Source organism: Aquarana catesbeiana, linkage group LG07 (assembly GCF_042186555.1).
Source record: "Aquarana catesbeiana isolate 2022-GZ linkage group LG07, ASM4218655v1, whole genome shotgun sequence".
NCBI lineage: Eukaryota > Metazoa > Chordata > Amphibia > Anura > Ranidae > Aquarana > Aquarana catesbeiana.
The window spans coordinates 270,243,609-270,257,168 of record NC_133330.1 but is presented as its reverse complement, the minus strand read 5'-3'; the positions used below and the strand labels follow the sequence as shown (position 1 = coordinate 270,257,168).

The 13,560-nt window shown below is 42.6% G+C and overlaps 1 protein-coding gene across 2 annotated transcripts in view; it reads right to left on the bottom strand.

Moving 5' to 3' along the window:
* KIAA1614 (KIAA1614 ortholog) overlaps positions 1 to 13,560 on the bottom strand; it is a 62,259-nt gene that overhangs the window by 10,136 nt on the left and 38,563 nt on the right. For both annotated transcript variants that reach the window (XM_073593338.1, XM_073593339.1), the window contains one exon: positions 9,498 to 9,726. In XM_073593338.1, coding sequence (XP_073449439.1) covers positions 9,498 to 9,726 — 229 coding nt within the window. The remainder of the gene's footprint in view (positions 1 to 9,497; positions 9,727 to 13,560) is intronic.

Here is a 13,560-nt window from a genome sequence, read left to right as displayed (position 1 = left end):
ATATTATCCATATACAGGCTTAGCCTATGTTCACACGCAGGTCAGAAATGCTCGCAAAATCGTGCTCGTTCCTGACCCACAGACAAAACACGCTGCTCTATATCAGGGGTGCAGGGGAACCATTAAGGCCCATTCACATTGGAATGTGGTGATGGAAACCTGCATTCTATACAGAAGTACCATGTGATCCGGTTGCAGTGCGATTTTGTTAAAGAAATACATGCGTTCAAAGGAATGGGCTAAAACGCACTGCACTCAAATCGCACAGGAATGGGAGCGCATTCCTGGTATGAATCGGACCTTATTCCTTATGGTATTCCCACGCTTTGCATGTTTACACACGTGAAACCATATGTGGCCGTAGCACCATGCCATTCTGTGCGGCACAATTTGAAAAAAGGGACTTTTTTGTACACGTGTTTCTGCTGGTAGGGGTGAATGGGGTGCCCTACCTGCAGAAAATGGGTCGCACCGATGTTAACGGACATACGCCCCATACACACGATTGGACATTCCGACAACAAAATCCATGGATTTTTTTCCGACGGATGTTGGCTCAAACTTTTCTTGCATACACGCGGTCAAACAAATATTGTCGGAAATTCCGAACGTCAAGATTGCGGTGACGTACAACGAGCCTAGAAAAAGAAAGTTCTATAGCCAGTGCGGCTCTTCTGCTTGATTCCGAGCATGCGTGGAACTTTGTGCGTTGGAATTGTGTACACACGATCGGAATTTACGACAACGGATTTTGTTGTCGGAAAATTTGAGATCCAGATCTCAAATTTTGTGTGACGGAAATTCCGATGGAAAATGTCCGATGGAGACTACACACGGTCGGAATTTCCGACAACAAGTTCCCATCGAACATTTTCCGCCGGAAAATCCGACCGAGTGTACGGGGCATAAGAGTGTTTTTTTTTCCTAATGGCCAATTTCAACACTTATTTTACGGCACATTACTGCAACACATTGCACTTTGCGTGGTACATTGCCATGCAATAGGATTGGCACCCCAATGCGCAAGTATTATAGGTGCCAACAAACGCTGGGATCAAAAAGATCCTGCAGGTCCAGTTTTTGGTCCACTGCTGTGCCCACGATAACACAACCCAATGGACCACAAGGCTGTAAGGGGCCTTTTGAGTGAAGTAAACTGAAGCAGCAGATAGTTTTGTGTTTCTAGCAAGTAATACAATTAGGTAGGAAGTATATATAATCTAACTATAGAAGCAATTAAACTTGCGGAGTTCTTGTGCTGTCAGGGCTCTCCCCCTCATAAAATAAAACCCTGCAGGCTTTGTTATATTTCCCTATTCCCTGAGCCGGCACATACTGCACAGAACATTGCTAGACTGCCAGGCTGATGCCCACAGGGCTCTTCTGCTGCGCCGAGTCCCTAGGGAATGTCAGGGGTGATATAGATGGCACTCTCAGCAGGATGATAATTACTAGAAGATTCCGAGAAATGTGCTGTAATTGGCATATGTAATGAGTTGGATTTCCTGCTAAGCACCCAGTCATTTACAGATTGCTGAACTCGACTACTAGTGTCACCTGGTAAAGCCTATGTGTTGTAAATACTGAAAAGCTTAAAAGATTTATGTGTACAGACATTGGAAAACACACCACTGTTACAAATATACAATATAACACAGAAGTTCAAGAAGAACTCTCAGTAGTTTTGCAAGTCTTACACAGGTCACAATATACAGTAATAATATAACTGACACGTACACTCTATTACCAAAAGTATTGGGACGCCTGTCTTTACACGCACATGAACTTTAATGGCATCCCAGTCTTAGCCTGTTGGGTTGATTATTGAGTTGGCCCACCCTTTGCAGCTACAACACATTCAACTCTTCTGGGAAGGCTGTCCACAAGGTTTAGGAGTGTGTCTATGGGAATGTTTTACCATTCTTCCAGAAGTGCATTTGTGAGGTCAGGCACTGATGTGGATAAGAAGGCCTAGCTTGCTATCTCCGCTCTAATTCATCCCAAAGGTGTTCTATTGGGTTGAGGTCAGAACTCTGTGCAGGCCAGTCAACTTCCTCCACCCCAAACTCGCTCATTCGTGACTTTATGGACCTTGTTTGTGCACTGGTGTGCAGTCATGTTGGAACAGGAAGGGGCCATTCCCAAACTGTTCCCACAAAGTTGGGAGCATGAAATTGTACAAAATGTTTTGGTATGGTGACGGCTTAAGAGTTCCCTTCACTGGAACTAAGGAGCCAAGCCCAACCTGTGAAAAACAACCCCACACCATAATCCCCCCTCCACCAGATTTAAACCAGTACACAAAGCAAGGTCCATAAAGACATGAATAAGCGAGTTTGGGGTGGGGGAACTTGCCTGCCCTGCACAGAGTTCTGACCTCAACCCAATAGAACACCTTTGGGATGAATTAGTTTGGAGACTGTGAGCCAGCCCTTCTTGTCCAACATCAAATGTGCTTCTGGAAGAATGGTCAAACACTCCCATATACACACTCTTAAAACTTGTGGACAGCCTTCTCAGAAGAGTTGAAGCTGTTATGGCTGCAAAGGGTGGGCCAACTCAATATTGAACCCTACAGACTAAGACTGGGATGCCATTAAAGTTCAAGTATGTGTAAAGGTAGGCCTAATACTTTTGGTAATATAGTGTATGTACCTGTGCATGGAAAATTTATACCATTAAAAAAGATTTCTTGAGCTGTAGTCAAGTACATGTGCCTAGGATCACTCTAAAGCTGGCCAAAGATGGATTAAAAATCAGCCAGTGGACCAATAAATCTCGATCGATGTGTAGCCATCTCTGTTGACCAGACATCATTCATTAGATCAACTTCTATCAAATGGGCACACTGGAAAGCTGCTGAACTGTGTACAATATCCCAGCGGGTGGATTTCTCCATCTACCTTGCTTGTGGTGGAACCGGTTTGTTTTTTTCATTAGGCCTGCTGGCTAACCAAAAAAAAGGTCCATCTATGGCCAGGTTAAGAGGTCTGAGAGGAGCATCTTGGGTGAATTATTTTTTCTTCATCTGTTAAAGGCTGGGAGAAGAATTTCCCTAGTCTTTTCTATCACAGAGATCACTTACTGGCTAAGCAGAGGCTATTCTATATGAAATGTATGTACGTGGTGAATTCATACAATGCTAGGTCTGAGATTGAGCCTCAGCTATGATGAGCTTTGTGAGACAGTGATGGGTTTTTAAACCAGCAGGTCCCAGGATGAAAGGAATGGCTAGAAGACAATCCACAAATCCATACATGCTCTCCAATAAGTTCAAATTTATTGTAACTCCATAAAAGATGAATATGTACAGCAGATGTTAACGTGTTTCAGCCATAATGGCCTTGTTCACAAGGATACTGAGCTGTGTGAGTGTATTCCATTTTTACTTGGACTGGTCACAGACTGAGAGGCAGCTACAAGAGGCTTATTTGTGTGAAATAACCTGTATACAATATTGAGGCCGGGTTCAGATATGTGCGGCCGCGGGTTCGTGCCTGGGGTCCAGTGCGTGTCTGTTCAGGTATGATTCAGGTCCAAATTTTTGCCTGAATTCGTACCTGAACCGGACCCAAACATGCACAGGACCCTTTTTGCAATCAGCTCCACGGCTGCCCCAGACCTGTGTGAACCAGCTCCACTGAGAGCCGATCACACTCGCCTATCATGCGTATTGGATGCGGTGCGGGGAAACCTGCATCCAATTTCCAAATATGTGAACCCAGTCTTATATTGCACTGTATCCGGGCAGCATCTTCATCCCAAAAGTAGATGTTGAGGCTGGATAATGCCTGAATCATGATGGCATCTACCTTCTGGGGGAGAAAGTCACATTGTTGGGGTAGCAAGATTTACTTGATCTATTTATTATGTATTTAATATATAAATATATATATATTTCTTTTCTTTTACAAATATTTTATTGAAAAATATGCCATAACAGAATAGCACGACAATAAGGATGGCATAGAAGAAGATACATACTTGGTAGTGGTACAATGTTTGATTACAGGTTAACATACCAGAAATCCTTTATATATATAAAAAAATTCCAGTAGTGTTTATTCAACAAATACCAAAGGCAAGCCATTCCTATTAGGGGCATTCATATGAAACAAATACAGCTTCAGAATTATGCAAGGGAGAGAAAGAATGAGGGATAGTAAGATATCTAAAAGGAGAAGACATTGGAGAAAATAGAACATAGGGAAGGGGAAAGAGGTCAAAAAGAGGGAGAAGAAAAGGGGGTAAGGGAATTCCAGGGGGCAAACCTTCTTATTGACATTAATTGGATAAGGCAAGCCATAGATTATGCAATTTTCTTACCTTCCACCACGGGTGGAAGGAAAGAAGATTGCTTGACTTCCCCATCAACACAGTCAGTGTTGATGGGGGAATACCTCCTGCAGTTTCTGCCGGTGGGGAGCCTTCCCTGTCAGCAGAACACAATGATTAGTGTTGCTGGCTATATCCAGCGACACTAATCATTTGGGAAAAACCCAACAGGCTGGTTGCACATAAGATAGATTGGCTTGTGTACAACCGGGGTGCCTATGCATAGATTTGAATTCACATACTAGCACATTATAAAAGACTTACAGTGCCTTGAAAAAGTATTCATACCCCTTGAGATTTTCCACATTTTGGGATTTTATGTGATCTAGAGAGTGAAATGTTTGTCCATTCTTCTTTGCAAAATAGCTCAAGCTCTGTCAGATTGGATGGAGAGTGTCTGTGAACATCAATTTTCAAGTCTTGCCACAGGTTCTCATTTGGATTTAGGTCTGGACTTTGACTGGGCCTTTCTAACACATGAATATGCTTTGACCTAAACCATTCCATTGTAGCTCTGGCTGTATGTTTAGTGTTGTTTTCCTGCTGGAAGGTGAACCTCCGCCCCAGTCTCAAGTCTTCTGCAGACTCTAAGATTTCTTCTAACCTGTATTTGGCCCCATCCATCTTCCCATCAACTCTGACCAACTTCCCTGTCCCTGCTGAAGAAAATCATCCCCACGGCATGATGCTGCCACCACCATGTTTCAAGGTGGGGATGGTGTGTTCAGGGTGATGTGCAGTGTTAGTATTCCGCCACACATAGCGTTTTGCTTTTAGGCCAAAAAGTTACATTTTGGTCTCATCTGACCAGAGCACCTTCTTCCACATGTTTGCTGTGTCCCCCACATGGCTTCTTGCAAACTGCAAATGGGACTTCTTATGGCTTTCTTTGAACAATGGCTTTCTTCTTGCCACTCATCCATAAAGGCCAGATTTGTGGAGCTCCTCCAGAGTTACCATGGGCCTCTTGGCTGCTTCTCTGATTAATGCTCTCCTTGCCCGGCCTGTCAGTTTAGGTGGATGGCCAAGTCTTGGTAGGTTTGCAGTTGTGCCATACTATTTCTATTTTCGGATGATGGATTGAACAGTGCTCCGTGAGATGTTCAAAGCTTGGGCTATTTATTTATAACCTAACCCTGCTTTAAACTTCTCCACAACTTTATCCCTGACCTGTCTGGTGTGTTCCTTGACCTTCAAGATGCTGTTTGTTCACTAAGATTCTCTAACAAACCTCTGAGGGCTTTACAGAACATCTGTATTTATACTGAGATTAAATTTTACACAGGTGGACTCAATTTACTATTTAGGTGACTTCTGATGCAATTGGTTCCACTAGATTTTAGTTAGGGGTATCAGAGTAAAGGGGGCTGAATACAAATGCACGCCACACTTTTCAGATATGTATTTGTAAAAAACTTTGAAAACTATTTATCATTTTCCTTCTACTTCACAATTATGTGCCACTTTGTGTTGGTCTATCACATAAAATCTCAAAAAAATAAATTTACATTTTTGGTTGTAACATGACAAAATGTGGAAAATTTCAAGGGGTATGAATATTTTTTCAAGGCACTGTACCTTAAAATTAAGCCCTCCAGAGGTACGCTGTCACCGCTGCAGAGGCTTCCATCCTCACCCGAGCTTCCTTCCATCTGACTGGCTGAGTATCAATGAAGTCATGCCTGGGAGTCTCAGCCACGGCACACAGCTCTGAAGGAACGGCACAGGTATGCCGTTCCTTCAGAACGCATGCACCGGTGACGTCACCAGCTGCTGCTATCTAGAATATCTCCTTGATGGTGCACGTTTAGGAGATATTAATTTTACCTACAGCTTTATTATAAGCTTGCCTGTAGGTAAGAATAAAAAAAAAAAATAGTTTACTACCACTTTAAGAGTGACTGGATGGTGGATATGTAATTTATTGCTGTAAATGTGCCAATTATTCCTTAGCATGTAATCTCCATGAAAAAAATGATCTACTGCTAGAAACGGTTACATTCTCTGTTTCTGTGATACTAAACAGGGTTGGTTAAGTGAGAGATTTAAACGAACACGAATGGCACTCATTTCCTATAATGTAGTGTTTGTGTATTCACATTGGAAACTCTTATTTAATGAGCTTTTATAAGAAAAATGCACTGAAGCGCAGAACGTAAAGCAATAATACAAACCGTTTTTCTTATATAATCAATAACCAAAATGACAGATTCCTCTCCCCTCTAATCTGCACCTCCCCACTGCCACCTGAGTACCATGTGCTGAGAATCAAACTGAACCGTCCACACTCCTAATGCAGGAAAGAAAGACCGCCATACACAAATGGCATCATTGGAATCCAAGTTTATTTCATGTACCAACCACAATCACTGCTAGACAGTCCCTGCCCTAGGAATGCCCCCACTAATGCATTTCACCCGATCAGGCTTAATCATAGTGATCCCTTTGGATTCCAGTGACACCATGAGTGTTCAGCAGGCATTAAATTCCTGCATTGGCAAAATTGAAGATGAAAAGAATCTTATTTGTGATGCTCAGTGTGAGCCCACCTGATGTCAGTGCAATATCTGTGTCTGGATTGAGTCAGTAATAGAACTGCCAGCTCCTGCTTCTAAGCAGATGGTGATCCTCTGAAATCCCAAAGGTGTCCATTGTTTCTCAGGGTCACCATTTGTGTTTAGGACCTTGGTTGATGACACAGATGTCTTAAGGGGGGTTGTTGAATTGTGCCATGTATTGCCAAGTGCCCTTTTGTAAAGACTTTGTGTGTCCGGGTCTGTGTATCCATCCCTGTGTACCCATCAAACTTAGCTTTGCGGATGAGTCCATACAATTGATGCATCTCCATTCACTTTATATAGGCTGCCTGCATGCAGCTCAGCGTTAGTAGCAAAAGTTAACAAACCGCACTACATGCTGTACGGGGCTGAGCCCAACAGGACAGAGGGGAAGATGACACCCCTTATTTTTTAGTTCAATGCTACAGCTTTTTGTGTCACATGCCTGCATACTAGGCAATCCATCAAAAGTGATCATGCTGACTTACCGTCCAAAGAGCAGCCTGGTGATGTATGAATCTACAGGAAGGAATTAGTGGTGTCACCAGCCTGGCTGTGCAGTATGGCAGGGGGGTGTTAAACACAGGACTGTCTGAAATGATGTAGGAATCCTTTGGGAGCTGAAACACTTCACTTGTATTCAGGTGAGTATTTTGCTGTTTGCATTGAATTCCACAAATCTTATAAGCCCCATACACACTATTAGATTTTCTGCAGATTTTTGTCTTCAGATTTACCAAAAGCATGTAGTGCAAGGGGCTGTCTAATCGCATACAAATTGAAACTCTTAAGGTTTGACCTCCTATTATATGGTTTTGGTAAATCTGAAGACAAAAATCTGCAGAAAATCTAATAGTGTGTATGGGACCTAAGCCTCGTACACACAGTACGATTGTTGGCAGGGTATTGTCTGTTGACAGACTGTTGCCCTAAAATCTTACCATTAGTACGCTCCTTTTGACAAGTGTTGTCCAACTTTCGGCCAACAAATGACAGACTGGTAAATTTTCAGCGGACTACGGTTTGACGTCAGATTTTCGAAATTCGTCACACAAAAGTCGAAAGTACAAACACGCATGTTCGAAATCAATGTTCACCAAACACAAAAGCAGAAGGGGCCCAAAGGGTGGCGCTCCAGAGCTGAAATTCTCGTAGTACGCCACTACGTTTGTGTTTGTGGCACGACAATTGTGTAACGTTAGTATGCAAGACAAGATCCTGGCACACTTTCTTAAGACAAAAATCAGACGATTGGTTGCCCAACAATCGTACCGAGGCTTTTGACCCCATACACACTATTTGATTTTCTGCAGATTTTTGTGTATGGGGTCCCACTCCTTCCTCATCTCTTTGGCTCTGTTTGACAGCAGCAGGAGCCAATGGCACTGCAGCAGAAACAAGTAGAAGGATTGAGCCGGCAACTCTGTAGTCCATATAGCGATTTTAATGGTTGGTTACAAAAAGTGACAAGGAAAACAGCTAACGCGTTTCAGCAACATCCTTTTACTTGTTTGTGAATGAGCCTATTTCTGAGCAGAAAAAAAAAAACATACACATATTTAGTATATATTTGAAATACATGCATGTCCCCCCACCTTGTCTCCATAACATAAGGGGGAGCTGTGCTGTAATCCAGCAGGGGAAAACTCAGACAGGACTGACAACACTGCTTGGGATTTCAGTAGAGAGGCAGATTTGGCACCTCAAAGTGATTGTAAAGGATTGTTTTTTATTTTTTTTAAATAAAAAAAACATATCATACTTACCTCCACTGTGCAGCTCGTTTTGCACAGAGTGGCCCAGAACATCGACTTCTGGGGTCCCCCGGCGGCTCTCGCGGCTCCTCCCCGCATCAGATAACCCCCTAGGAGAAGCGCTCTCCCGAGGGGGTTACCTTGCGGGCATGCAGACACGAATGCTGGACTCAACCCCGCCCCTCCGCGTCACTGAATTTGATTGACAACAGCGGGAGCCAATGGCTGCGCTGCTATCAATCTATTCAATCAAGAGCCGAGACCCTATGGAGAGAGGGACAGCGCGCCCCTGCCGAGGAGATGAGGGGACTCAGGTAAGTAAAATGAGGAGGCTGGGGGGCCGGTGACTGCCAGGTGTTTTTTCACCTTAATGCATAGGATGCATTAAGGTGAAAAAACACAAGGGTTTACAATTCCTTTAATACAGGAAGTCAGGAGCTTGCTGGATATCTGGCAGGATCAATGGATATTTTCATGTAGTTGCAGTGTATTATAAAGTGGGAAAATAAGCATGTATTACAGAGATGTGCCGAATAGGGTTTTTTTGCCCAGAAATTCATCCTCCATTTCATGCCATCACCTTTTCTCCTAACTGGACGGGAAAAAGTTAAATGCTGTAATCACTGGCTGTGATGTGATTATCAGCTGACTACTAATAGTGGAGAACAAGTGTAATGCTTTATGTACAGTACACAGACAGAGATAAAGCAGGTGCTGAAGGCAGATAAGGACCTGCCAGAGGGACAGTCAGTAGGTGTTATAAGAGGTACTTATCGGCCATCAGCTGCTGTGTATATAGAACTAGCTATGCTGATTCATGTTTACCCAGCCAGCAGTCTGCTCCACTCACCAGTTTCAGGGACTGCAGGGAGGGACTCTTCTTTATCTTTCCAGACTTCACTGATCCATCAAACGATTCAGAGTCTCCATGTGCTGAGCTGGACCCAGGAGAAGAAATCTGCTCCAGACTAGAGGACTGGAAACGCTCCAGCTTGGGCCGCGAGGTCAGGCCAATACTGGAAAAGATTTTCCTCATCCCGCTACGGATGTCTCCCTTTTTTACTGCAGGCTGCAATGAGCTGTGAGGTGCAAGACATGAGGATGCCTGTTAGTGACATGGCTAAACAGTATTGTTAAAAACAAAGGAAAAAGAAATCATAAAAAAAAGCGGCCAACACATTTAACGATTAGTAAGCTGCAATATATTTAACACCTTCCCACCCAGGCCTATAGCAGGATGACGGTCGGGCAGTGGCTTTTTCATCCTGCCTGGACATTATATGATGTCCTGTCAGGAATCACGTTCGAGCGCGGGACATAGCCGATGACTGATCAGTGTAGCAGCTCGCTGCCGGTACTGTGACCAATCACAGCAGATCACAGGACAATTGTACACAATGGATGGCTTCCTTTCATGCCATCCTTTGTGTACAATTGTTTTGCTAACTGTGATTGGTCAACTTGATCACATGGTACAAACAGGGCCAATCACGGCCCATCGGTACAATGTTATTCAGCTTTGGCCAATCACAGCTAATCACCATAAAACATTCATTAAGTAAAAAGCTTGCTTATAGCGATGTAATTCATTGCTATAAACAAACATAATGTTTAATCCTGATCACTTCCCCAGTGTAGTACAATGTTACTATGGTAACATTATATTGCTCTGATCACAGTGTGTTAAAAAATCGTTAAAAAAAAAAAAAAAAAAAAAGAATTTAAATCGTACCAAAAAATAAATTAAAAAAATTTTTTTTTTTGTACTGTCGCCAATCAGTGTCCCTGATCACCACCACACCAGTTATACGATGACACTGTACTGGTGACAGTATGTAAAAAAAAATGTTGAAACTATTTTTTATTTTTTATTTCTTCATTTTCCAAAAAAAATGACAAAAAATTACAAATTCATAAAACTCGCCATGCCTCTTACTAAATACCTTGGACTGTCTACTTTCCAAAAAAGGGGTAATTTGGGCAGAATTTGTACTGTCCTGGCATTTTCGGGCCATTAGTACATCAGGATTGATCAATTTTCATATATATATATATATATATATATATATATATATATATATATATACACACACACACTATAAGGGCGGCACAGTGGTGTAGTGGGTAGCACTAGCAGCTAGCCTAGCAGTAAAAAGGGTTGCTGGTTCGAATCCCAACTACGACACCACCTGCCTGGAGTTTGCATGTTCTCCCTGTGCCTGCGTGGGTTTCCTCCGGTTTCCTCCCACACTCCAAAGACATGCTGGTAGGTTAATTGGCTCCTGTCTAAATTGGCCCTAGTATATGAATGTGAGTTAGGGACCTTGGATTGTAAGCTCCTTGAGGGTAGGGACCAATGTGAATGTACAATGTATATGTAAAGTGCTGCGTAAATTGACGGCGTTATATAAGTACCTTAAATAATAATAATAATTGTTTGTGGACTATATAACTTTCCTACAGACTAAGTAATATACACTGATTTGGGCTATTTTTTTAAATGTAGCAGAATACATTTGGGCTAAATTTATGAAGAACAATTATTTGAAAATTTTAAAACAGAAACGAAGAAAAACTTTTTTAAAAAAAAATTTCAATATTTTTTAAAATTTATTTAGCAACAAATAAAAAAAACTGTGCTGATTAAATACCACCAAAATAAATCTCTAGTTGTGTGAACAAAATGATGAAAATTGAGTTTGGGTTTAGTGTTGCATGACTGCATTATTGTCATTCAAAGTGTAACAGCACCAAAAAAATTGTCCCGGGCAGGAAAGTGCCCATTACTGAAATGGTTAATTTTGGGTTTAATATCACTTTAAAGTGGAATTGATCTCCCACAAAACTGAAGACGCTGGCAGTCAGGGTAACAGAAGAGACCCTATTGGCCATAAATGTTTTTCTTTACCTGTCAGCAGTAATGTACACTAAGCCACACATGCACAGCTCAGTGCACATTTATGGCACCCCTCTTTGCCATACCCAGAGGTCACACACCCACACAGATTGAACTAGATGGACTGATGTCTTTAACTAAGTAACTATGTAAGAAGTGGCTTTCGTGCACATGTGTGGCAGTGACATCGTGGTCTGGCCATTCAAGCGGCTGAACAGACAGAACCCAGAAAGAATGGGAAAAGATGGAAGCACCTGTGACAGCAGAGCACAGTTTGACAGGTAAGTCTGCCATAGTGTGCAATGTGGTGCTAGCACATTTCGGCACAAAGTTCCTGGGGGCCCATTTAATTTAAAAAAAAAGAAGATAAGAGTTTATTTCTGCTTTAATTCTGTGACAGATCCAGCCTAGACAATCAAAACCTCCAAGAATGATTAGCTGGTATCCAAAGCAAGAGAAAATCAGTCATCCCTAAAAAAATTATCTCATGTCTACAAGAACTTAAAAAATGGTAAGGTAAAATGTAATACATTTTTGATTCTGGTTTTATGTTCAATAAAGCTGAGTTCCAGAAATTCAGCTCTTTTTTAAAAAGTGAAAGCACATTAAGTCCAAGGGGCTACATGACATCTTCTGGGCTTATCTCTATTATTTACATCTGACAAGGTCTAAGCATTTTCAACATTAGAGTCGAGCAGCTGCTATGCCTGCCCATCCCCTCTTCCTGCCCAATCACAGAAGCCTTTGTAGTATGTGAACTCATTCACAAAATACAAAGGCTTCCCTGAATGGGTAGCAGAGAGGAGAGGCAGGCATTGCTGCTCTGTGTGCCGTTTTCTCCTCTCTCACAGCCCTGAGAGCCATAAACCCGTCAGATATAATTAACAGAGATAAGTTCAGGAGATGTTATGCACCTCCTTGGACTTAAAGGGGTTGTAAAGGTAAAAATTTTTTCACCTTAATGCATTCTATGCATTAAGGTGAAAAAACTTCTGACAGAACCGCCGCCCCCAGCCCCCCCGTTTTACTTACCTGACGCCTCGAAAGTCAGCTTCGCGTTCCCGACATCTGTTCCTCCGCTCACCCTGGCCGCTGATTGGCTGCAGTGGATGGATTGAAAGCAGCGCAGCCATTGGCTCGCGCTGCTGTCAATCACATCCGATGACGCGGCGCGCCGGGGGGCGGGGCCGAGTGATACAGCGAGCGGCTATAGCCGCCGGCTGTATCACGGGAGCGCGCCCGCAAGCACTCACCACCGTGCGAGGGAGCTCGCATTAAGGTGGTGAATGCTTGCGGGGAGGAGCTGAAACAGCCGCCGAGGGACCCCAGAAGACGAGGTTCGGGGCCACTCTGTGCAGAACGAGCTGCACAGTGAAGGTAAGTATAACATGTTTGTTATTTTAAAAAAAAAAAAAAAACACCTTTACAAACGCTTTAACTGATAGTGTGCCTGCATTTTTACAAAGTGGCCAAATTCCTGGAATTCAGGTTCCCGGAAGAATATTTTGTCTATATTGCAATTCTGGTGTCCAGGGTAAAAACCCCTGTGGAGTATTTTTTTCCCTCTGTGTCTCATGGAGAAATTTCCCTTCACTTTCTGCCACATAGCTACAGCAGAAAGTTAAAGGAAACAACTACAAATTGAAGGAAATCTCTGGTAGTCACCAGGATCAACAGAACTATTGTTCTCATTTTTCCTCTATTACTGTTCTGGCAACCACTCAGAATTTAGGATTTTCTTTCACTATTGCTGATGATGATTTCCCGGACAAATAGAGAGGGTGAGTTTCCCCCATGTGGACACAGAGAGCAGAACAAATCTGACATGGGTTCTAATCCCTCTCCAATCTATCCAAAACTAAAAAAAAAAGTTTTGCCATTAGTTATACCGTAAAGGAAAGCTGTACTCAAAAAAACTATCTTTGTTAAATTCCCTTTGAACATGCTATTTATCAGACTCTCTTGATGTTTTAATGACCTGGAAAAAAGCATGCAGCAGGTAAAGTCACACCTCTTG